Genomic DNA, 26,364 nt, shown 5'->3' with positions numbered 1-26,364 from the left:
TGGGCCATCTGCATGGACATCAGTCACCCAGGGACTCCCTGTTTGTCCCACTGTTTGTCCCACTGCCGTCAGGGAGGAGGTACCAGGCCATAAAAGCATGGACTACCAGGCTGAGGAACAGCTTCCTCCCCAGAGCTGTTGCCTCCATTATACCACAACATCTCCTCCCTCCCTCTCCCCTGTCCACAGACCTGACAACCCAGAGATGGAACACTTACTCCACCCCCCTGCCCTTAAACAGAGACTCACTGATGGACAATAATCATCTTAATGTGCAATAACCAATTCATACTGAGCATTTTACTTGCATCACTTGCAACACTTTAAAGCAGATGTTGTACCTCATTGCACTATTACATTTAAAAAAAAATACTTGTTCCTATTTACTTGTATATGTATATATATATATATGTGTGTGTGTATATATATATATATATATATACACACACACACACACACACACACACACACATATAGGTGGTGGGGCGCGATTGAAAAAATTTAATTAATTACAGGCTTTGTAATTAATTGCAATTTGCAGTTTTGTCAAATAGCAATATTTGACACAATAAGTGAAGTTTTTCAATTCAAATAAAATTGTGGTTGACAGTTGAATCAATGAATAGACATATATGTGTTTATAATTTAAAATTTATTTTAAAAAAAAGGAAAATGGGACATATAGAAAAAAGTGATTTTAATGACTTAAAGCCTGAATTTAGTTGTTTTTTCCACTGTATGGCACATAAAATCAGCATAAGTAGTTCAAGGAGCTTCAGAAAGTTGAAAATCCAGAGATTCATTCTGTTTTCATCTTTTCTGGGTCTGATAAATGGTGTAATTTTGATGGTTCTTTTTATAGGAATATCAATTTTTATTTATGTAATTTTTTTATAAACAAAAAGTTTATAATTAAGTTATTAAAAGAGATATTTTTGTTGTTGAGGTTATTCCTCCTCCAAGGAGGCGGAGCCTCAACGGAGAAAAAACTTAAACCACAAAAGTGTTTTTCTATTTATCTGCATTTTTCATCTGTCTGCTACATTCACAGATTACTGCAAATCTAAGTGCAATTACAGCAATTTTATTCAACAATTTAAGACTTTCTGTAAACTCAAGCACTGTCTAGAAAAGTGGTCTATTATGGGATGGCTACACCGTTAGCCGCTAGCATGACTCGTAGCTAACGTTAGCTCTGGTGCTAACAGCAACATGTTTTACATTGAGGTGATACCGTCGGCTTGAAGTGACACAGTGATCAGAAAACTCTTTGTTGTACAATTTGCACACAACCAGGCTTTTATCCAAGCTGCCATCGGGAAGATTTTTAAAAGGAAACTTTCTGCCCAACAAGCTCAATCTCGTCTTCCTTCACTGTTCACCAGTGCCTGACTTCACTCAGTACTTCCTGTGCTTCTTCTTCATGGCTACAAACAGACTTTAGGTTCATTACCGCCACCTACTGGGCTGGAGTGTTCATCAGAGTTACCGGTGTGCCAGAAATGACATCATTAATAGTGGCTTGATATCAGCTCTTAACTTAAATTCTTACGAGCTGATTATGATGTTGTCATTATATTTGTCCAAAAAAATGTACCTCTAGTTGTAGCAGGCATTAGAATGAACAAGAAGTTGAAGAAAACAAGGGTGGTCCAATATTTTTTTCCATGACTGTCGGTGTTCAAACATACCTCAGAAGACTAAGACTACTTCTGGCTGCTAAACTGCAGTCAAAAGTAGCTCCTACAAAGTCCTGAATAAAGAATCTGTATACTAACACGAATCAGAAATTTCTGTTTGGGATTTTTAATAGAATGTTGTGTTGTTCTTTGACTTCATTAACATGTGTGGTCATTTTTTGTATATCTATTGTTTGCTATCTGCCTTCCTGCTGGGGCCTCTTGCCAGGTCATCACTGTAAATGAGAAATTGTTCTCAACTGATCTTACTTGGTAAAATAAGGAATTAAAAAAAAGGGATATTAACTTTAGCTTACATAATATGTAATGGCAAGTAGAACAAATGAAGCAGTCTGAAGACTTTCTAAATCCTCTGTACTTGTGGAAAGCAAGCAAACATCCAAACTTACATCTGTCTTTTGGCTGGGTGTCCTCCTTGATATCCAGCAGGGGTGAAGTCAGCAGCTGCCACAGGTGATACAGCACAATTGCCTGGCTGAGGATAAAACTGTGCCTGGACAAATAGTGCTGTTTTAGTTTGTGTCAGTGTTGAATGAATGATTGAATGACATAAAATACAGATCATTACTTTAACAAAATGAAGTTGTATTTTGTATTTGATGGATGGCATAACAGTACTTAATATGCAGACCATGTCTACAGTAGTGTCTTAGGGGTGGGGTGATGGCTAAACGGCCAATTGCTATGATGAGTACAGTACAGTAGAGTATAATTGTAAGCACAGCCACAAGGTATCTCCTACCCTCAGTCCTGGTGTTGTGGATAAAACTGAAGGACTCTTCAAAGATTCAGGAGACTGTGCCCTTCTGGACAGCTGCTTTTCATTTAGCTGCTTGTTAAGCCAACTTATAACTGTGGTAAAAGAAAAATATGAGATGAACGTGGTGTTAAATACTGGTAAACATATTTTAATTGTAATATGCTCTTTAAACTGCCTTTTATTTCCATAAAAAAAATTCTGACATATCCCTACTTCATCTCACTGTGCACAAATATCACAGGAAATGAATGCAGCTGTCTAAGGGTTAGGATCTCACTATTTAACACTCAGAAAATACACAAACATGAAAGTCTTTAAGTTTATAAATATTAACACTATTTAACTGGAGAGGCACACGCATAGTAACTCCAAGCTGTCTATACTGTAAAAATACAGTAAAGTACTGCCGACCACAGCTGCCAGTAGTTTAGTGTAATTTTACAGGGAAATTTCTTAGAATATAGCTAGCACATATCAGCTACTTTTTTTCCCTATTGACTGGTTATGTATTGCATTCACTAAGTCTGTGCAGAACTAAAAATATAGATAAGTAAAGTTCATCAATTTATGTGCAGAACAGCAGATTGTCCTCAAATGAGATGGTTACACAGTTCTTTCAACTGATTTTATTTGAACAATTTTATGTTGGAGAAATACTCTTCATGAGAAGTTTGTGATAATAGATGTTCATGTTTCAAAAAAACAAAACAAAAAACAAGATGGTGGCACGCATGGACACAGTGGCCCCTCCAGGAGACAGCGAGAGTTTTTTGAGTGTCTTGCCTACAGCAGATGTTCATTCCACAAAACTTACAGCCAAGAGACTTTGCTGACCATCAGAGCAATGAATGCTGCTAAAATTGTGATGCTTGTTTGTGATTTGAACGCACTACGCCAGCACGGAATCCTATCCAAGACTACGTCTGCAGTTATTCGAGAGAGGAGGAAGTGCAAACGATCTGAACGTAAACAAAATAAGGGGAAGAGAGCTGGGATTCATGCTAGACTAAAGGCTAACCCCTCCAAACCAGCAGTACCATCACTCCTACTCTCCAATGTCCGTTGCTTCGACAAGCTGGACGAGCTGTGTTTGCTGACAGAAACCCGCAGAGAGTGGAAAGACTGTGTGTTTGCATTCACGGAAACATGGCTCCATGAAAACATCCCAGATGCGGCCTTACAGTGAGAGGGGATGACATTGGTCTGGGTGGACAGAGAGGCTGCTAGCTCTAGTAAGAGCCAAAATGGGGCCTGTGCATCTATATCAACAAGGAGTGGTGTGTTTATGCCACATTTGCCTCTAAACACTGTTCTCAGTTGGCGGAGTTCCTCATTGTGAAATGCCGGCCATTCTACCTGCCGAGGGAATTCACCAACGTGATTGTAGCTGCTGTTTACATAGCTCAGACTGCTAATGCTAAAGCCAATGCTAACGAGGCACCGGACGGCTGCATGACGCCATCAGTGAACTTCTGACTAAACACCCAGACAGCTTTGTAGTGGTTGCATGGGATTTAAACCACACCAGTTTATAGACTGTGCTCCGCAAGTTGAAGCAATCTGTGGATTTTAAAACCAGAGGAGAGAACATGCTGGATTTGGTGCATACAAACTTCCCTGATGCATACAAAGCAACCCTTGCCCCCACTGCAGGTGCTCTGATCATCTTTCTGTTATGCTGGCGCCCATTTACAAACCCCTACTGAAGGCAGCAAAAAAACAACCTAGGATCTGGTCAGAGGGTGCATCCTCAGCACTTCGTTTTATGAACACTGATTAGGAGGTTTTCAAGATAGCAGTGTCCCAGGACAATCAGACTGACGTTGAGCAGTATGCTGAGGCGGTGACCAGCTAGATTGCAAAGTGTACAGAAGATGTCACTGCAGTTAAGACCTTCACTGCACGTGGCAACCAAAAACCTTGGATGACTACAGAGGTGCACTTGCTGCTGACAGCTCGAGATGCAGCTTTCAGGGCGGGAGACAGGACTGCTCTTTGCTCAGCCAGGTCTGCACTCTCAAAAGGGATCAAAGCTACAAAATACGAAAACAACCTGCTGCTCAACGTGGACAAAACAAAGGAGATGATCATCAACTTCCGGAGGTCACGACCTGAGCATGCTCCCCTTCACCATCAGTGGCTGCACAGTGGACAGAGTGGGGAACATCAAGTTCCTTGGAGTGCAGATCTTGCAGTATCTGAGCTGGACTAAAAACACCTCAGCGATCTGCAAACAGTCCCAGCAGAGACTGCATTTCCTGATGAGGCTGAAACAAGCCTCTCTCCCCACCAGCATTCTCAGGACTTTCTACAGAAGTGTGGTCGAGAGTGTCCTGACACTGTCACAGCATAGTAGTCCAGCTGCAGTATGACAGACAGAAAAGACTTGCAGAGGATAGCCAGGGAAGCTGAAAGGGTCATCAGAGTTCCCTTCCCCCCTGTTCAACAAATATTCCAGGGCCGCTGCAGGAGCAGGGCACTGAACATTGTCAGACTCCTCACACTTTCTCCATAAACTCTTTGAACTGCTACCATCAGGCAAATGCTTCCAGAGCATCAAAGTCAGAACCACTAGACTGATCAACAGCTTCGTTCCACAAGCTGTCAGAATACTAAACTGCTGATCAGGACTTGCACACACATCTGCACCTTAAATCTAAAGTATTAGTATTTTCAGTTTGAGTGTCAGTATTTAAATTATTCATCAGTCCACAAGGTCACTTTAACTGTGTGCACTTTACATCACAGGCTGCTGCTATAGACACTAACAGCTCAACTGTCAATTTTTAAATACTGCCAATTTTGTAAATGCTGACAATTTTGTAAAAAAGGACATCTTAGGGATGTGTGTATGTGTATGGGTGGGAGGGTGGTTGTGTGACTGCATAAGTGTTGATCTCCTAACTTAATTGCTTTAAGTTACTGGATCCTGGAGAAACACACTCTCATTTTGCCTGTACAATGTTGTATGTACAGCAAAATGACAATAAAGCTAATTTGATGTTCATTTTATTAATAGAATTATTTAATGAGTAAAACAAACTAAACTCACAATTATATGGGGGTAAAACCTGTGTATAAACTTTAAATGCATATTAATACTGACCAAAATGTGTCTCAGTCAAGTACTGAGAACTACTGAGTACTAAAGGCTACCTGTGAAAGGTAAATTTAAACAAAAAACTTAGCAATTTTGCATATTCATAGATTATGAATATTTGATGTCCTAGAAGAAGGGTATGCATTAAAAAAAATTTAACAAGGTAATTATTATTCCAAACAGAGTTTTTCGGTCTGTGGTGGATCTTTAAACACTGAGGGACTGAAAAGGGTCATCTAATTCAACTTCAGTATTGTTATACCACATCATGAAACAAGCAAAACTAGCTTCCTCACCATTCTCATTTGTTTTTAACACTTCTCTGCTTTCATTTAGCTTCTGTACTGTCATCTCCAACTGCTCCTTCAGTTTTGAAACCTGTAAGATAAGAGGAAAATTGTTGTTTTCCATAATGAAACATTTTTTTCTCACGTTTTTTGTATTCACCACCTTAATTATGGTGTCTAATTCAACAAGTCCCAATGCCCAGTACCACAGGACACCCTGAGAGGTTCCGTGTCCATGGTCCAATGGGTCAGTGCTCATTTGGCAGTACAAAGGGAACCTGCATAATATTAGGGAAGTGGTTTTAATATTGTGGCTGCTTGCTGTACACCTTACCGGCACATAAGACTGTGTTCTGTCATCAGTAATTACAATTCATATACATTACAAACTGGTTATCATTATGGTAATGTACAAAACTGCAAGTTTTTGGAACTCAAAGTAAAGTGAGGATGCTCTAAATAACAGCATAATGCACGTCATTTAAAGTGTAGCAAAGAGAATAAATTCAGTCAGATCAATCTTTAGGTCAGCATCCTTTGCATTCAAAACAGCACCATTTTCCTTCTGTACATTTGTACAGTTTTTTGAGGTAATTGGAATCTTGAAAAAATTGCAACTGTTCTTTTGTGGATTTGATGTGACTCACCATGCAATGCCAGACTGATTCTATGATGATGAGATCAAGGCTCTAAAGGTGGCCATACCATCTTTTACAAGGCTATTTGTTCTTGTGGGTGAAGATGTTTTTCTATGACTCTGGCTCTATGCAGCAGTATGAATATGGGAAAATGGGATACTTCCCTAATGGCATCGCATGATGGATAAGAATCTAAAGTGCCTACAACTGGTGCACAATAGTATACAGTTAGAAAAAAAAACAATTTAACAGTAAATACCACACTTCCCCCATCATTTATCACTTTCTTGATGTGTGATGTGATCTACGTATAAAGAGCAAAAATCCTACAACTTTACATAACCCAGAGAAAAGCCCCAAGTCTGTTAAAATGAGTGGGTCAACCTTTGCCATGTCTTGGAGGCATACCTGTTCATCCTTGGAAATGAGCTGCTGCTGAGCACTCTGTAGAGCAGTCTCTACACTTTGAAGTTTTTCTGATGTGTCCTGAAGAACCTTCTCCTGTGACACAGTCACTGTGTTCTTGACATTTATTTTTCTGACGAGGCCTCGAACCTCCCCCTGCAGCTTCTTAATGATACCATTAGCCTGGATTTAAGGAGAAAAGACACTGAACTTGACCATACTCAAACACAAGATGCAATTGAAAAGACCCAGTTGCCAATTTTACAGGCACTCCAACTGTTTTTTTTTTAATCCCTGTCGAGTTTAAATATGACATCTAAACATCTTTCTATACTACAGTTGAAAAGCACTACAAACTGCATCTTCCAAAATTATCATATAGCAAGTATATATAACATTATGTATGATTTTGCAAATGGAACTTCTATGAAAATAGGATTTACAGTGGGAGTGGTATATTAAACTGCACTAGTTTTAATGTACAGAGTGTGTAGAGTGTAGCAGATGGGCAACTTGCATTCAGGTTCACAAACCTTTATTAGCTCCTCAGATAGTGATTTCACAGTTGCTTCAAGTTTTTTTATCTTAAGTTCCTTACTTTCTGCATTTTCTTCAACTGATTTCTAGGAAACAAAAATTAGAGGATTTATAAATATACAAACAGAAAGAGAGAACATAAAAAACAAGTTATTTTATTTTCTGTCTTACTGTCCAAAAATCAGATTAAAGACAAAAAGCAACATTACTCAAACAAGATTTTGTCCCCCCTAAGTGTCCCTACACTTATGTAGGACAATTTTTGAGCAGGAAATGGATCCACATTCGGTACTACCGAGTAATTCCATTAGCAGGACAGTGTGCTGTATGTGGGATTGAATCGAGCTAAATTGCTGTGTGTGTGTGTGTGTGTGTGTGTGTGTGTTGATGGCAGGGCTGCACAATTGTGGTCAAAGTGGTAATCACAACTATTTTGATCAATATTGAGTTCACAAATATTTATCAATTATTTTACCTCAGGGGCAAAATCATTTTGTTGCATTTTCACATAGAACTCTACTTTCACATCCATACGCTTCTGCTATTATATACATTTTTGCATCAAAGTAAAACTGACTGTTATTCACTGTACATCTCCTAGAAGCAAAATGTAAATAAAATTGTACCAAAACTTTTTAAAATTAAAAAAATCAAGTAACAAAACTACTTTTACTTGTTGTGCGATGCGATGGCGCAATGTAATGCAATTTTACTGTTACTTTTTGGCCTTGATGTAATCATCATAATGCAGTGTGTGCTTTTCCATTTTTTAAGTGGTTAAACAAGATAGCTGTGTTGCTTTGTGGCACAGACACAACTGTCACGCACTCTTTGCAGATGATTTGTCCTTGCTTTACCTCCTTTGCCTTTTATCCAAAATAAATCGAAACAACTGGTATCATAAATATTTCAAGGGACTAGTGCTTCACCTTCTACGGCATACATTTGTTTTTTTTTTTCATTGCCTGTCTGCTTTATAAACTGTTTAAAAAAGATGGATAGAGCAACTGGCTCTCAAATGTGAAGGCAATGCAGAAGTAGAAAACCACTGAGCGTCACTAGGCGTTGCCTGCAAAAAGCTCTGACCCCTATAGATTCTCATTCAAAAATAATCAAGAAAAGCTAATACAATACATGTATTTCAACGAGTCATTATCATTTTTTAATTTCGTCTATTAGATCAGTGCTTTGGTGGTCCAACTGAAAATAGTTCCACAATTAACTAGAACTAGGGCTTAACTGTGTGATGCTTGGGGGCGTGGCTGGCTTGTCTGACATATCTGTTCAGGAGTAATTATATAGGAGTTGTGTGTGAGGGTATAGGTAGCCAGGCAGAGCGTCCTCTGGTTTTCAGTCAGCCACCTCCAACATGGCTCCCAGGACGTAGCAAACTGGAGGCTTAAAAACAGCAGTCCATAAACCAGTGCTGGGTGATGTTACAGTTGTTATGTCCATCTTTAGTATACAGTTTATGTTCTGCTTTCTGTTGTAAATCACTCTTCTACTCTGGACTGCAGTCTTTACACCTAGGAAATCTCTGCACTGGTTGCCAGTATAGCCACTCCCTAAAAGTGAAGCCTAAACATCTGGATTGCTCCATGATGGATTGCTATTGGTTCAGGAAGTGCCTGATCTGATACACAGCAGAGTCCTCTATGAGTGGCGCACTTTAAACTTCAATATCGCAACTGATCATGTTCATTTAATTGCTGAAAGGTGGACTCCCAATTGACAAATAATGTTGATTGATAATAATTTTGCAGCCCTAGTCAATGCTATCAAAGGAACATATTACCGACCGCAACAGAGTAACTGATGTCTTTTTAACAACTTACGGACACCAGTCAGGTTTTGAAACAATGTTGACTCTGGCCCTCGTCAACCCCCCTAACAATCACAGAATTTGATTTAGGCAGGCTAAACTGGGCATAGGGAAAAACTGACCTAGATATCGAAGCAACAAATTGTGCATCTAAAATCCATCTGAAAGGTAAAGGGTTGTTTTTAGCTTTTCAGGTTACTCTAAAAAGTCTGTATAAAAGAGGCAGTTCCCACCCTCTGCTCCTGGGTGGCTTCCAGCATCTCTTTTGTGCTGTGCATCAGCTGATCCTTATCTTTTATCTCCTGTTCCAGAACAGCCACTCTCATCTGCAGCTGGCTCACCAAACGCTCCTTTTCATGAACCTCTGTGTCTAGAGTGCTGTTCTCCCTCCTGAGAGACAGGACCTGCTGCTTCAAACGCTGGGATTCCTACACACAAAACACACAGCAGGAGATCATAAATACACATTCTGTAAACAGTCATTCAGTCAGGTAGCAGACATAATCTCCTATTTGCTGGCACAATTTCTATCAAACATTTTTGTATTAAAAATGTTGTAACCCTAACCCTAACCCAGACTTCTGTGTTTTCATCCACACGCACAACAAATAAGCACCTGGAAGTCATTATTATAACAGACATTTCTGTCTATATCTGAACTCTACAACAAAGACAGGCAGATAAAGTAATCCTATGTGTATCTAAGACACAGAGAGCACCATAGAAGACACATCTCTGCTTGACAAACAGAAAGGACTAGTGTGGGATGTACTGTATTCTCTTCTGCCTTGGTGGTTAGAGTGTGTGTGTGCGTGTATGTGTATACTTAGTTAAGTGAAATTTCTATTTGTGTCATGACCACAATGACATTTTTATATGAACAGTGAATAAAATGATGTGGAAAAAAACAACCTACAGCAAATTATAAACTAAATCTTCACTCCGACGAAGTTTTACAACCCTTTATACTGACTTTCAGCATAGTGCTCAACTACAAACTGTTTTGTTTCGCTCATTTCATTCCTAGTGCTGAAGCAGGCAACTTTGAAAAGCTCTTAAAATTTTCTGTAGCGTTACTGCTCCACATCAAATCTAGACAATTACAGATTTCATGATGTTCCAAAACTGTGATCTTTGTAAATTAGCAGCTGTTAAGCAACAAATAGGCATTATGTCAACATAAATTGGATTAAATATCAGTATTCAGTTCAAGCTTTGCAAAAGTAGTTATTGTGGGTTTAGTAAAATATATTTGGTTGCAAGTGCAATCTAATCCAATATACTTTGTCAAATTCAGCAACTATGGTCCACTAGCTGTCTGTTCTTTGTATGCTGAATAAAAAAAAAAATGGTGTTTATACACAGCCACATCCCTCTAAGTGGGAAACAATTTGGGATGGACTGATTCACACCTGGTAAAGGTGGCACAGAGAATTGTGGGAGCTGAGCTCCCGAACCTGGACTCTGTGTACACTAAGCGCATGCAGAGAAGAGCATGGGCCATCTGCATGGACATCAGTCACCCAGGGACTCCCTGTTTGTCCCACTGTTTGTCCCACTGCCATCAGGGAGGAGGTACCAGGCCATAAAAGCATGGACTACCAGGCTGAGGAACAGCTTCCTCCCCAGAGCTGTTGCCTCCATTATACCACAGCATCTCCTCCCTCCCTCTCCCCTGTCCACAGACATGCACAACCCAGAGATGGAGCACTTACCCCACCCCCCTGCCCTTAAACAGAGACTCACTGATGGAAAATAATCATTTTAATGTGCAATAACCAATTCATACTGAGCATTTTACTTGCATCACTTGCAACACTTTAAAGCAGATGTTGCACCTCATTGCATTATCACACTTTTTTAAATTACTTGTTCCTATTTATGTGTGTGTGTGTGTGTGTGTATTGTATTATTTAAAAAAGTGTGATAGTGCAATGAGGTGCCACATCCCTCTAAGTTTGTTGCTTGGTATATTATGCTGTTTTTTGGAAGTGTCGTCAAAATTTCGTTGTAGAAATGCAATGACAATAAATATCCTTGAACATTTCGCAAATTTCCCCACTGCGGGATCAATAAAGGTTTAATCGATCTATTTTTCCAGCTAACCAGCAACAAGGGGTGTTCATTCTTGTGCACAGGCATAGAGCACAAGCTCATGATGACTCTATGAACCCTTAAGCATCTTCCAGATGATAAGTTAATTCTTAATTTTTTGCAATTGATGTTTTTGTGCAGCAGCAGCTTGTTGAGCAGTGGTGAGAGACAGCAGCAAACACTCCTGTCCTCCAGTGGTATGATGAGCAGATTTTGCCCTGTGCGCGCCCGCCCTTCCATCCATCCATCCATCCATCCATCCATCCATCCATCCATCCATCCATAATCCTCTGTAGGGTTGCGGGTCGTAGAAGCTGACTCAGGGTGAAGGCAAGGGACATCCTGTACAGGTCATCTGTCCATCACAGGGCCGCACAGAGAGAGACAAACTAGCACACTCACGGACAATTTAGAATCGCCAGTTAACCTCATCATGTTTTTGGACTATGGGAGGAAGCCAGAGCATCTGCTGAGAACCCACAGACACAGGAAAAACATGCAAACTACACACAGAAAGTCCTCAGGCCGAGATTCGAACCCAAGGACCTTCTAGCTGTGAGGCTACAGTGCCACTGTGTTGTCTAGGCTTGTTGACACAGCAAATGCTGCATTAAGTTGGAGCAGGTGCCTACTCTGGCTCCACTGGAGAGAGGACGCTGTCTGTGGTCAGCTATTTGGTTCTAGCAGCTAGTAAAAACAATCTAAATAACCAATTCTTGCTAGTTTCTACTCTTGTGTTTTGGTGCTGTAGTTGTTAGATAATGTTTGTTTTGCCTCAGCTATGAGAAAAAGACCCCCACTTCAACACACACAAGGCTGGAATGTTTTTTGCCTGCTAGCCAAGTTATTAGTGTAGTAACCGATATGTGTCCATGAACTAAAGAAAGGGGTGTGTTTTTGGGACGCTGAGTTCAAATGGCTTACTCCACCTTTAAATAATGATCACAAAATGATCCGGACACACTCATTCCTCATCCAGTCTCATGCACTCACTTACCTCCTCTGCACCCACAAGTTTAATCTTTAGATCTCGAATGGCAGACTCGTTCTTGTATTTCTTCTCTGTCAATTCTCTACAGGAGGCTTCCAGCTCTGTCAGTCTGCTCTGGAGCTGCTGGCTCGCCTTTATATGAGCACTCTCCAGTTCCTGACGGAGCTGTTCAGTGTGCTGCTGAAGCTTGTTCTGTAACTGAAAGACATCGTAAAGACAAACCAAATAAACACCTCTAACAATAGCTGCAAAATTATCCACTGCTTGCTCTTCTTCTCCTCCTCCGTCTCCTACACATGTCTCCACAGCTGCAAGCCACTTCCCTTCTAGCACCTGTAACCTTCTCTGTCACAGAGACAGGGGTGATGTTGGAGCTTGGGAGACTTTGCTTTGGGAAGGCAGCTGGTCCAGATGGTGTGTGTCCAAGACTGCTTAAAGACTGTGCTGCACAACTGTGTCAACCTCTCCACAGGATCTTCAACCTGAGTCTACAGCTGGGGTGGGTGCCTGCTCTATGGAAAACATCCTGTATTGTACCGGTACCAAAAATCAAATGTCCAGCTGAGCTAAATGACTACAGACCTATTGCCCTTACCTCACACATCATGAAAGCTCTGGAACAGTTGATTCTACACCTACTGAGGCTTGAGGTCAAAGACAAACTCTATTCCCTGCAGTTTGCATACAAAGAACACATTAGAGTGGATGATGCCATCCTCTTCATGCTTCACCGTGCCCTGTCTCATCTGGAGGAACCTGGAGTTTATGTGAGAATCATGTTCTTTGATTTTTCAAACGCATTCAACTCCATCCAACCCACCATACTTAGAGACAAGCTCAGATGAGATGAGATGAGATGGGAGTGGATCCTTCCTATGTTTCTTGGATCACAGATTACCTGACAGGAAGGCTACAGTTTGTCAGGCTGGGGAACTGTGTTTCTGGGACATTAATGAGCAGTACTGGGGCTCCACAAGGAACAGTCCTGGCTCCATTCCTGTTCACACTGTATACATCAGACTTCAAATACAGCACTGAGTCCTGCCACATTAAGAAATACTGATGACACTACTATTGTGGTATGTATCAGAAATGGACACGAAGCTGAATACAGGGATCTGATAAGTGCCTTCAGTGACTGGAGTCAAAAACTGCCTGCTACTCAACACCTCAAAGACAAAGGAAATGATCCTAGATTTCCACAGATCCAACCCCCCTCTTCACCCAGTGAACTTGCGGTGTGGACATTGAGGTGGTGACATCGTATAAATATTTAAGTGTACAACTGGATAATAGGTTGGGCTGGTCTAAAAACGTAGACTTCGTCTACAAAAAGGGGCAGAGCCACCTCTTTTGTCTCAAAAGACTCCGATCAATAAACATCTGCAGTAAGATGATGGAGACAATTTATCAGTCTGTGGTAGCAAGTGTTCGGTTTTATGCTGCAGTCTGCTGGGGTGGCAGTATAAAGCACAAGGATGCAAGGCGTCTGAACAAACTGGTTAATAAAGCTGGCTCTGTAGTCGGAATCAAATTGAACTCGCGCACTGAGCAAGATGGAGGCCATTCTGAAAGACATGGATCATCCACTTCATATCTCCCTCAATGAGAAAAGAAACATCAGCGGTGGATGGCTCCTTTCCTTGCGCTGCAGGACGGAAAGATTCAGAAAATCTTTCATACCATCAGCAATTAGACTGTATAATTCTAAAGTAAACAGATGAGACTCCCAGACGATTGAATTTTTCAGAAAAAATTCAGATAGTTCAGAAAAAGTAAGTAGGTGCTTTATTCAGAAAACTTTCTGCTTCATTTTCCTACTTTGTTGCTGACTTAATGTTGCCAAACTTTCGTGGTACACAACCACTTTCGTCAACATCAGTCATATTTTTGTTAAGGTGGTTTTACTTTGATAATAACCACTTTAGAAATAGTCCTCCACAGATGAGTCTTACCTCTACAGCCTTCTGTCTCTCTAACTGTAACTCCTGAGAATGACAGCTTGACAGTGTGCTGGTCTGATTTGTCCACTCTAAACGCAGTTTGTCCAACTCTTTAGTCTTCTCACACAGAGTCTGCAACAGAAGTACAGTCACTGTTAATCTGAAACATGACTTGCTCATTTGTTAGTATTGCATGTTGCAGAAATCTAAAAATACTTCCAAAATTTATATTGCAAGCATAGATGTGTTGCATAGGTTTCACTGCACAATACTTGGACATATATTCTGATTTTCCATTTTTCATGCAAAAATGTTGAATTTTTATCTGAAGCTGGTTGTGACATTATGAAAGACATCCTCGCCACAAAGAATAAATGTCACTGGTTACAGTCACACCGTCGCTTAGTTCAGCACAATCGATTTCAAATAAATTCATTTATTTAATTTATTCAAATGAAGTTTAATAGGTTTACATTAATATTGAAAAACTGTGTGTCCTATTTAACACATACTGCACAAAAAAAAAAAGATGACAAAGGAATTGGACACTTGGCTACAATTTTTTCTTTGGCAATTGTGCGTCATTTTAACCTTAGTTCATGAACAAATGAGCTCACAACAGGCTCAGAGTTGAGACTGGAAGTTTAGAGCTATTTAAATTGAGGTGGAGTTGCCTGTAAAGAAAAAAAGAAGTGCGCCTCCAAGTGAAGAAGACAATAAGGGTGAAATGAAGCAAGTCTCTATCCAAGAGATATCAAAGGTAATTGGTTTACTAAATAAAACATTAACTACACTTAAAAAAAATAGGTGCACATAGCAAAAGTAGCAAATAACCTTTTAGACCAAGGAGTGGAAATCTTGAGGATAATCTAGAAATCTTTTGCATAGTGTAAAAAACATTCCAGACTTCATGACCAGAATATCCCAGGATTCACCTTAAGATGCAGTGCTGAGTTCTGGAACAAAGCTAAATAGCCCTAAAACTAAATTTAGCCTGTAACAAGTCAATCACCTAGTCAATGTCTGGGAACACCCAAACAGTCCATGTGTCCAAGAGGACAGTAATGGTCTCATTGCTACACCTGTACAATTAAGTTGGAGCACCAAACACAGAATCCAGACACAAAACGCACCTGTTGAGCATAACTCAGCTGCCTGGACAGATCCTCTTCAGTCTTCTTAAGCTTTGTGTAAAGGTTTTGCTTTTCTACCTGAAAAATTGAAACGACATCTTTATAAACATGACATAAGCTAACAAAATTCAATCAGACTATATAGCTAACATAGCACTAGGGTTAAAACCACTCAAGTAATTTGATTACTAAAATGTCTCGAGGCTTCCTTTGATCCTCTCACACTATTATATATGCATGATACAGTAGGTATGTCCACCCGTGTTCGGCCAGGACGGTTATTTCTGTTGCAGAGCGCTCACTTCTGCTTTTGATGCTGTAACATCCATGTCAAGCACAGAGTCTGATTACTCAATTAATTGCCAGAATAATTGATAGAATACTTGATTATTAAAATAATCGATAGCTGCAACCCTAAAAAACCAACATCAATTCTTTGACAAGATAATTCCACTTAAACTCTTACTTTAGGTTTATCAACTAAAGTCTACACTTACTTAAATATCCATTTGAAGGTTTTTATATTTGTATCTGCAGGATGATATCAACTCACTGAACTGCTTTAACTCACTTGGTTAAAATGTACAAGCAATATACAAATGTGAGCACAGTGAAACATTTCAACAAACACCCAGGCAATAAAATGTAATTCAAAGTTACATTTGACAGGTATATCAGGACGGTGAAAGAACCAACCTTCAGAGATGAAAGACACACTGCCAGATATTCTTTAACCTCGTTGTCAGAGCCATGTGCAAGCCGTAGAGACAAGTGGTTTAGGTGCTTGAATGCATTTGTTTCTACAACAGTGAAGGTGGCAGAGCCTTCAAGCACTGGAGACTGACATGACAAGTACAGGAGAAACCTGTGGATAAATATGATACAATTATGTAGATCATGGTGAGGTTTTTGTCTGAAGGTTGTTATAATGAAATTTGTCCCTAATATTCTGCCAATTACATTCGATTAAACCTAAGAAACAAACCAGTCATGTTTTTTCCCCCAACAAATACACAATCACAAAAGAATTTTCCACATCAACTGATCTCAGCCTTTTCTGAAATTTAGAAAGCTATGCAACTTTGGCAATCTTAAGACACATACAGTACACAAGTTTGAGGTACTTAGATGTTTATATTATATTTTCTACAATCTACATCATGGTGTCGGTTGGCAATAACTGTTACACGTATGACCATTTGTTTTGCAAATTGTAAAGTAATTGTATGCTGACAGCGTCAGATTAACATGTGGACAGTGGGGACAGTGTGGACACATTCTACATAAATGAACAACATGAAAAAGCCAAAAAAGAAAATGGCATGTGTAACTACTTCACAAGAATCGAACAAAGAATTTTAAATAGGGTACATAGATTGTGATGCACATGCAGTGCACAAATTCATCCAGTTTACTTTAATATTTTGGAATGCTTTCTATGTGGACAGTCCACAGTCACAAATTTCGCACTGCAAGTGGTTGTCTGCTAAGGTCCCCAAGCTGCCTTGTGCAGGTGACAAAATTTATGTCAGGTGTAACACAGAAATCTTAAAAAATTATCACGCTCCAGACAGAACTTAAGGAATTTGTTGTCCAGTGTGTGTTTAAACAAGTATAACACACTGGCTTTGAGAAACTAATCAGTTAGTTCAATTCATTGTGATTAATGTGTGCACCTACAGTGTCGTGAAAAAGTATTTGGCCCCTTCTCCAAATTATTTTTTTGGAATATTTCCCCCATTTAAATGTTTAGACCATCAAACAAATTTAAATATAAGACCAAGATAACCAAAGTAAACACAAAATGCATTTTTCAAATGATGATTTGTTGTAAAAGAAAAAACCTATCCAAACTAGGAAGGAGGAAGAGACTGGGCAAAAATGGTATCCATGGCAGAGCTCCAAGGCGAAAACCACTGATGACCAAAAAGAAGATAAAGGCTTGTCTTTCTTTTGCAAACAAGGATCTGAATGATCCCCAAGACGTTTGGGAGAATGTTCTACAGACTGACGACACGAAAGTTGGACATTTTGAAAGTGTGTGTCTCGCTACATCTGGCGTAAAAGTGACACACCATTTCAGAAAAAGAACATGATACCAACAGTCAAACATGGTGGTGGTAGTGTGATAGTCTGGGGCTGCTTCAGGACCTGAATGACTTTCTGTGATTGATGGAACCATGAAATCTGCTCTCTACCAGAAAATCCTGAAGGAGAATGTTAGGCCATCAATTTGTGACCTCAAGCTGAAGCGCACTTAGGTTATGCAGCAGAAAAACGGTCCAAAACACACCAGCAAGTCGACTTCTGAATGGCTAAACAAAAATAAAATTAAGGTTTTCCAGTGGCCTAGTGAAAGTCCAGACTTTAATCCAATTGAAATGCTGTGGCATGACCTTAAAAAGGCAGTTCATGCTCGAAAACCCTCCAGTGTTGCTGAATTAAAACAATTCTGCAAAGAAGAGTGGGCCAAAATATCTCCACAGAGATGTGAAATGCTCATTGCCAGTTATAGAAAACGCTTGATTTCAGTTGTTGCTGCTGAGGGTGGCCCAACCAGTTATTAGGTTTAGGTGCAATTACTTTTCACCACAGGGCCAGGAAGCTTTGAACAGTTGTTTTTCCCTTAATAAATAAAATCCTTATTTAAAAATTGCATTTTGGGTTATCTTTGACATTTACATTTGTTTGATGATCTTAAACATTACACTGGGGAAAATATGCAAAAAATAAGAATTTGAGAAGGGGCAAATATTTTTTCACGGCACTGCAGGTAATGAGAAAAGTTAATCAATATCAACAGAGCTTTGATACTATGATTCAACCAATAAATAATACTTCATTTGCTGCCCCTGTGACCCGATCGATCCACAATAAGCAGTCGAAAATGGATGGTTTAGGAGCTGCTTCAGCTGTACCACAATTATCCTCACTCAGAAATATTCACATCATCTAAAACAAGTTGTAATATTTATTCAATGCGACCAAACACAACATGACATATTATTATTCATTGAGCACTGCATCTAAAACTTAATACGGATTGGTTTTAAATAGGCAGTGATTACAACAGTAATGCACTATATATGTTTCAGTATAAGGGAACTGGTTGTCAACCTAACAGCTGCCACAGTCACAGTGTTATAAGGAAAGAAAATGTATACATTTTATCAAAGATTGCTGTCTCTACCCTTACATTAATGACAGAATAAAATTACTCATGTTAAAGAAAGTTCTTGGTGAAGAAACTAACGTTTAACTCAGTAAACTTCAGCAAATTAATGCAAGCAAAATAAGCTTCGATATGGATTGTATGAAGCAGAAAATAAAATGTGTCAGACAGCTCCTTCAGGCTCAGCAAGAGAAGAGAAGTCAGAAAGAAAGCTAGAGCTTCCCAGCAAGCAGATTAGGTATACAGTGGTCCCTCGTTTATCGCGGGGGTTACATTCCAGACCCCCCGCGATAGAGAAAAATTCATAAAGTAGTGACCATATTTATTTTATTATTTATATATATTTTAAGGCTTTGCAAACCCTCCCCACACACAATAACACCACAAAGCAACACTATGCGCAGCGATCAAAGGTCTATGTGAAATGGACAAGGCGAGCTGCTGAATGCTGCTACATGGCAGACAGAAGAGACTGATGCTACGATCGCTGAGCCAATCAGCACCCAGCGCTGTACACTACGCATTTAATTTCGATTAAATATTCTTTTAATGTTACAATAATTTTTTTTATGTTGCTTTCAATTTTGTAGGCTAGAAAATGCTTATTTTATCGCAAAAATAATTAAAATAATGTAGCGAACGCAGAGCCGGTAGCTATGACTGAACTGCTGTGCTGCAATGCACCATGAGAGTTCAGGGTGTTGGGGGTTTAAAAGTTATTACTGTGGTTTATGTTAGTGTTACAGTGTTATTAGTGTTTGTGTTTTATTGTGTTTTTGTGATTTAGTCAGCCTAGTTAGTTTGGTTAAGTGTCATGTTGTCAGGACCGTGATTGTGAAGTGTAGTGTGTTTGATGACTTCCTGCCACTTTTTCTATAAAGCTGCTGGCTGTGTGTGTCAAAATAAAAGCGTCTGCCAGTTGCAGAGTACATAAAAGGCTGATATCTGGTCTCCAGCGTCATTCTTCAATGCTGCTCGCAACATTAATAACTGTATACAAATACCTATATACTGCAAAATCAGCGATACCATATGCAATTTAAAAATCCACGATACAGTGAGACCGCGGAAAGTGAACTGCGCTATGGTGAGGGACCATTGTACAGGGGCAAACTTTTGGTTTTCCTTTTTCAAAAGCATGGCCAGGTGGTAAAACTAAATAATGATCTGATTAAGTTTTTTTTTTCCTTTGACTGCCCTATGAATGTTAGTGAATAAATAACTACCTGTAGCATTATTTTTGAAAACATATTCACTGTTTAGCATTTCTTCATGAACTGAAAATTTCTGCACAGAACGTATATGTACAAAGGGAATTGCTGAGACTGACACAAACCAATATATAATTTTAAGATATACTTATTGAGTTGAACAGTGTGATGGTTTGCATTTCTTCTTACCTTGGACTGTCTGACTCTTGTTCGGAATAGCACAGGTTTAGCAGTTCAATAAACTTCTGAGGAAATGATGCAAAGTCAATCAGTAGCCCCTGCTGCACTTTTAAGCTACCCAAACAATGAAAAAGAAAGAAAACATACAAGAGATTTTAAGACAATTTGTTAATGTTCCTAAATTTAGATTTTATATGCTACTTCTATCAGGACTCACGTTTGGAAATCTTCCTCTGATATAGTGAGGTTGAAGAGAAAATATGGATCTCCATTGTCTGTTAGTCTTACTAAAAGATCCTAGTACAAACAAAAACAAGAGAAATTCAGCTACCTGAAAAAAGCTGGCTATTTTTGTTTAGAGTTTATTTAAGAACATTTTCAAAATTGTTGGTGTAAAACAATTACTCACCCTTTTGTGTACTGGACTTGGTGATTGCTCAATGGTGACACGGATGTTTGCTTTCCTGTAAAATTAAACCATTAAACTAGGTTAACCATGTTTGGTATTGAGAATTGTTTAAATTCATTGATATTGGTACAACAAAATTTCTGGGATCATTACATAAGTAGTAAACAGTAGGGGCTGACAAATATTGTTTCCTCAGAACTGATGCTAATAAAGATTTGTAGTACTCAGAGATTGCTAACAAATGTATGGTACTAATATACATTTGAGGGATAAATGAAATAAAATGCCTTAGTTTAGATGCACTATATATGTTTAAATAAAGCAGAACTTTACAACATTTATCCTTCAGTGGTGATAGACTATTAGTCATGATGTGTAACCATTCAGATAGTGCTATGGACTGAATACACTGCTTTACATGTGGTCATGTGTATTGACCGGGCCTAACATCACTATACATCATACTAACAAGCCAAACCTCCCCCTGGCAGAAAAGTCCCTATACATTTTACTTTTATTTTGATGTGTGAATTAATTTTACTAATGGTTCACTCTCTGTTGTTTTGTGTTCATCATTTTTCAAAGGAAAGTTAGAAAATGGAAAGTACGCCATACATTTGCCATGTGGCAAGGTGGACCAGTGGTTAGCACTGTTGCCTCACAACTTGATCCTTGGCCCAGGACTTTTGTGTGTTCTCCCTGTGGGCCTGCAAGGGGTTTCCTCCGGGTACTCCGGCTTCCACCCACAGTCCAAAAACATGCTGAGGTTAACTGATGACTCTAAATTGTCCACAGGTGTGAATGTCCTTGGTTTTCTGTCTTTCCTTGTTGTTTCTGTGATAGACTGGTAATCTGTCCAGGGCCTGCCTTCACCCTAAGTCATCTGGGATAGATTCCAGCCCTCACGCAACCCGTGAGGTGCATAGATAATGGATGGATAGCTAGATGAGCAGCCCATTGCTGTAGTATAAAATACAGATTCTTACTGTCTTTTGCAGCTTTTGCAGCCACGCTACACCCTACCCTCTGCACATTACATTTCAGACAATGCCCTACCAGAGCTTTACAATACAGTTGATGGATACTTATGGAACATTAACAGTTTGGAAGCAGAAATACATTTTTTCTTAATGCATTGCAGAGTATTCAGTTATCAAAGATATACACTGGACTGACTGTACAAAGTTTAATGTACTTGAAGTGTGTATTATCTAGGGAATTAATTTTTTATGTAACCTTTATTTATACAGGTAATCTCATTGACACACAGAGTTTCATTCTCAAGAGAGACCTGTCATGGATGGTATTGGAGTGGGACTCAGTATCGGCAGATACTAAATGACTTGTATCAGATGGGGGAACAAAACTGGATAAATACATCCCTGATGTTCTGTTCTCTGGAATACTTGAGCATGGAAACACAGACCGTGATTCTGCTGTGTGGCAAGCTCTGACTCAACAGGAATACAAAAATGTCATGTGAAAAAGCAAAGTGCTTCACTTTCTAACAAGTTCACAGGATTGGACAAATTTGTGGTACGCTAAGACCCACTGTAACTTGTTTGGAGCATTTTAAACAAAAGAAACTCATTATAAGCAAGGACAGGGAACTCATGACCAGATTTTTTGGAAAAATCAATTTTATCCTGAGATAAATGCCAAAACGTAAATTGTATGTCCAATTATGAAGGAGCACTGCAGACTAAATGTATGCACCTCACTCATTATTGACAATCTGTACATAAATAATCACTTGCACATGGACTCAAAGTTAACTCTGTGATTATTCTAGATGTGTGCACAGTCTGATGGGTTGTTTAAAAACACTTGTGTGTTTTTTTTTTATGTTTTTTGCCTGGTAAGATGCAAGCGGTTTTGAATTAACTGACAAATAGTGATGTATGTATTTAGCTATAAACACATTCAGACACCATTAATGATGGAATTGGGTATATTCAATATGATGGAACATCAATGGAGGAGTGTCTTCAGAAAATCTAAACCATATAAGCCTTCAAAGTAAAGATAACAATTGTGTTGGTCAAGTTGAAGCAATGTGAATATAAATACAGTTGATGCTGCAATTGCTAATTGGGAGTGTTTAAACATCTCCAAAATCAAATATCGACTGTTGGCTTTGGAGGATCAGTGTAACAGCATAGATAAAGCAACAGGAGAAATCCTGGAAATACTTCTGATGGCTAACTTCAATATTAATTGAACTGATACAAAAAAAGTCAGCTGGTATAGATGCAAGTCCCCCACGGCCCTATGAAGGATTAAGCTGTGTATAGATAATGGATGGATGTTTTCTTGTCATTTCATTTTTGCCTTTTGACAGGAAAACAAGTTAAACTTTAGTATGGCAGTATGGCAGCTGCATTAACACTTAATGGCTGAGTTTGACCAATGGGAATATAAATTTAAAAAGATATCAACAATGTAATTTTGATTGGTCATAATTACACTGACTTGTCAGAGTTCATATACCAGATATCTATAGCAAAGTAACAGTTACAGATATTTGTGATTCACTTGTGACTTGACAAGTAATAGCTGTAGCTGTCATTATGACTAATCAGAATTTTTATGCTTGATGATGCTCATGTGAGTATTGGCATTGGATCCATCATTGGTCCAGCAAAGTATTTGAACACTGTTAGCAGCAGTAACAACGGCTGCTGGTGTGGATAAATTTGTTAGAAAATGCTGTGAAGTACAAAGACCTCATCAGTGAATACTGGTTACATGGAGGAAATTTATCAGTTACAGTTGCAGTGTCCAATTCTAAAGGAGCACTGAAGACTAAATGTATGCATGTTAAAAAGAAACAGCAGGCGACAAAAAAAAAAATATATGTACTTTTCAGCGAAATAAGAAACTGAACTGTACATAATTTTTTTTTTTTAATCGCCTGCTGTTTCTTTTTAACATTTCTTTTAGACGTCTGTACTAAAGGTTGTGTCTTAAGTGTGTTTTGATGTATGTTGCATTTTATTGTTGGAGCCTTGTCAAAGGAGAATTTCTGTCACCGTTTGGGGCAGGCAATAAAGTTTATCTATTATATCTATTCTATTATAATATATTTGAAAAGCAAGCCGCCTCCATGTCTCACCTGCGGTAGCTTCTAATGTAACTACAGACATCTGCAACATCATTTTGCCTCATCAAAATTTTCATTCAAGATATCTGTAATTACATTTTGACTTGACAAAATTCCAGTTATTGACAGGATCATTGTGACTAGTTCAAGTTTAGGTAAAGATATCTAAAAAGTGCAACAGAGATGTTGTTCTACGAGAAATTAAAAATATTTTGAACTACAATGATTAGTCATGTAGATTTTTGAATTACAACTACTCAGAATTCAGCTCCAGCTATACTCAGTGTGTACTATGGATATCTGCAGCTGAACTGTAGACAACGGTTTAATGGAATCTTATAAAATGATTGGTAAAACGTAGGTTATATGTCAAAGGAAAAGTGAAGATTTGGATATCTGAAATGTTGTGGTTTTCTTTTATTGGGTTGAGAAGGATTGGATTATGGATGTGTTTAGCTATTACATGTTAAAATGACTTGCCATAGGTCACAGCATCATATGAGGAGCGTCATGCTCAATTTAGATTTGTAAGATATATGAGATATCTGCAGCTATTATTTTGTCTAGTTCAAACTAATTACGGATATCTGTAACTGTCCCTTTGATTGGTCATAGGAGGTTGTAGAAATCTGGAAAAGTATTCAGACTAGTCACAGTGTACACCATGTCCCAAAAGTTGGTTCTACCCAGAAAAACAAAGCTCATTATATTTCAAATATGAAATATAATGAATTTATTTAAAAAACAGTATTTCACCCTTTCACTTTGATCACGGCTTTCAGTTTTTCAGGGATGGAATGTACAAGGTTCTTGAGTGTGGATGGTTTTATCTTCCTCCACTTCTGCATAGCCCTAGATTTGAGCCGTTTCATGGTGGTCAGTGGTGGACTGGTAAAGATGCGACTCTTCAGGATTCCCCAACAATTGGGCTGAGGTCGGGGGAGTTTGGTGGCCATTCCTCCTTATGCAGAAAGTCAGGTAGATGCTCAGAACACCACTGCTGAGTCAAAAGGACAGTGTGGGTATCGGTACCATTTTGCAGAAATACCAATTCCGAACGTCTGTTAAACATTTTCCATTCAGTCACAGGCCCCGATTTTTTCCTCTTGGCCAAAACTGGAAGTGTTACCTTTTCTAGAATGTTACTGGTAAAATAATGTGCATTAACATTGGTACCTTGAGGCACAATGTGCAGCTCTGAGAGACTGGAAGCAGATGTAGCTCCCAAATCACTGAATCCTTTTGCAGTTTGGTGAGTCGTGGGATACGTTGTCTCTTGTAAGCTTTCAATGCTTCTGTTAAATAATGATGCACAGTGCTCTTAGAAACATCTTCTCCAAAATTTTTCAGCCTGTTGGCATGACTGGTGTCTTTTACCCATGACCTTTCTCATTAGATCCTTGGCTCTTGCAGTTAGGCCAAATGGACATCCTGAGCGAGGCAAGTCTTTGAAGGGTTGTACCTTTGTCACCACTTCTGCACCCAGCGAATACTTCTGCCAAGGGCTTCAGCTACCTGTTGACCAGTTTTTCCTGCATTTTCAAGAGCAATGGCCTGTACACGAATCTCAGACTCTAAAAGAGTAGCATTTCCACCCTTACTTTAGGCCATGGTAACGCTTCCAAAATTTTGTTGTAATGCATTTTGGTCAAACAAGAAATTTCTACACTGGGACCCGACAGTTTGACCAGACAAACAGTCAAACAGTACCTGACTGACTAGATGTAAATACATTTTGGTAACAATCAAACATGATGTCCAGTGGGGTGAACGAACTTTTGGGAAACGATGTATTACGACTAACCTGAATGATGTTAGGGATGTCCGCAATTTGAATTCCAGATAGTTAAACTCACCTACACGGGAGTCCATGTGAAAATGGCTCGCCATAACTGAAACGTTCTAAAATACACTCCTGTGGTGTCCAGGTAAAACATGTAGATGATTGTTTGTCTTGTGGATGTCTGTGTAAGCAGTCTCACCTTTCCTCGCTGTCCCTGCATTTCACAGTAACGTGTAATTCTTTGCTGAAAAGCTTCTCCATAGCGTTCAACAAACTGACGACTCTTTAACGGCTCTGATCTTTCCGTCCTCCGGGCACCGCTCCAGATACAGATGTGAGGAGGAGCAGCTAAAAATGAGCGGCGTTAGTTTCCATCACAGCTTGTCTGTAAGTCCGCAGTATTTTTGATTTGGCGCTTTTTAGCCGCCAACTAAATTGTCCTGGAAACGGAAAGAGAATGTTTTTCTTCTTTCGACGTTTAACTGCGGGTGGCAAACACAAAGTTCATTTTAGCGCCACCTGCTGAGGGGGAGGACCTGCTGTCTACTGGTGTCCTTACGATACAGCTGTTTGGGCGCTGAAGGGATGACGGAGACCCATATTTCAGTTATTATCTATCATATTTGATACAACAAATAGAATCGCTCTTATATGTGAGATTTAGTACTTTTTATTTGTCACATGGTCACACAGTGTGTGACGTGAAATGCAAATTTAGTGTTCCACAAGGCTGTGCAACAACAAGGCATAAAAGAACATTCTTTAAAAACAAAGGAAAGGCAGAAAAATACACAACAGCATTTTTATGACATTGTGACCTTTTTTTCTCTTTTTTTTTTAGGATTTTTGGATTGTCAAGCTAGAATGCAATGTACATGAGTGTGTGTGTCTAACATTGGTCCTTTAATGTTTTGAAATTACATCCTACTTTCTTTCTCTCACAGTAGTAGTTGTCATGTTTATGCTGATGACACACCGTAGGGCTGGGCAAAACAGCTGAAAAATTTACTTCAATAAAATATTTCGTTTTAGTCAATATTTATATCTTTGTGGCTTATTTTTACTTTTTAGGACCCAGACAAAAAAAACAAAACAA

General features: G+C 39.1%; 1 protein-coding gene across 2 annotated transcripts in view; it reads right to left on the bottom strand.

Annotated features, from left to right (window-relative positions):
• sass6 (SAS-6 centriolar assembly protein) overlaps nt 1-25,703 on the bottom strand; it is a 34,551-nt gene extending 8,848 nt beyond the window's left edge. For both annotated transcript variants that reach the window (XR_008602919.1, XM_023267515.3), the window contains exons 1-14: nt 25,468-25,703; nt 20,383-20,437; nt 20,191-20,270; nt 19,983-20,087; nt 16,107-16,275; nt 15,411-15,488; nt 14,290-14,409; nt 12,341-12,532; nt 9,483-9,677; nt 7,424-7,513; nt 6,894-7,073; nt 5,857-5,938; nt 2,443-2,552; nt 2,090-2,193 (exon numbers count right to left, since the gene is read on the bottom strand). Coding sequence is in view for 1 of the 2 variants with exons in the window: in XM_023267515.3 (XP_023123283.1) it covers nt 2,090-2,193; nt 2,443-2,552; nt 5,857-5,938; nt 6,894-7,073; nt 7,424-7,513; nt 9,483-9,677; nt 12,341-12,532; nt 14,290-14,409; nt 15,411-15,488; nt 16,107-16,275; nt 19,983-20,087; nt 20,191-20,270; nt 20,383-20,437; nt 25,468-25,529 (1,622 nt within the window). In the remaining variant the exon portion in view is untranslated. The remainder of the gene's footprint in view (nt 1-2,089; nt 2,194-2,442; nt 2,553-5,856; nt 5,939-6,893; nt 7,074-7,423; nt 7,514-9,482; nt 9,678-12,340; nt 12,533-14,289; nt 14,410-15,410; nt 15,489-16,106; nt 16,276-19,982; nt 20,088-20,190; nt 20,271-20,382; nt 20,438-25,467) is intronic.
• Nucleotides 25,704-26,364: the final 661 nt, after the last annotated feature.

The sequence above is a fragment of the Amphiprion ocellaris genome, chromosome 2, assembly GCF_022539595.1.
Source record: "Amphiprion ocellaris isolate individual 3 ecotype Okinawa chromosome 2, ASM2253959v1, whole genome shotgun sequence".
Classification (NCBI taxonomy): domain Eukaryota; kingdom Metazoa; phylum Chordata; class Actinopteri; family Pomacentridae; genus Amphiprion; species Amphiprion ocellaris.
The sequence above is the reverse complement of the archived record's forward strand: the minus strand, read 5'-3'. Positions and strand labels throughout refer to the sequence as shown.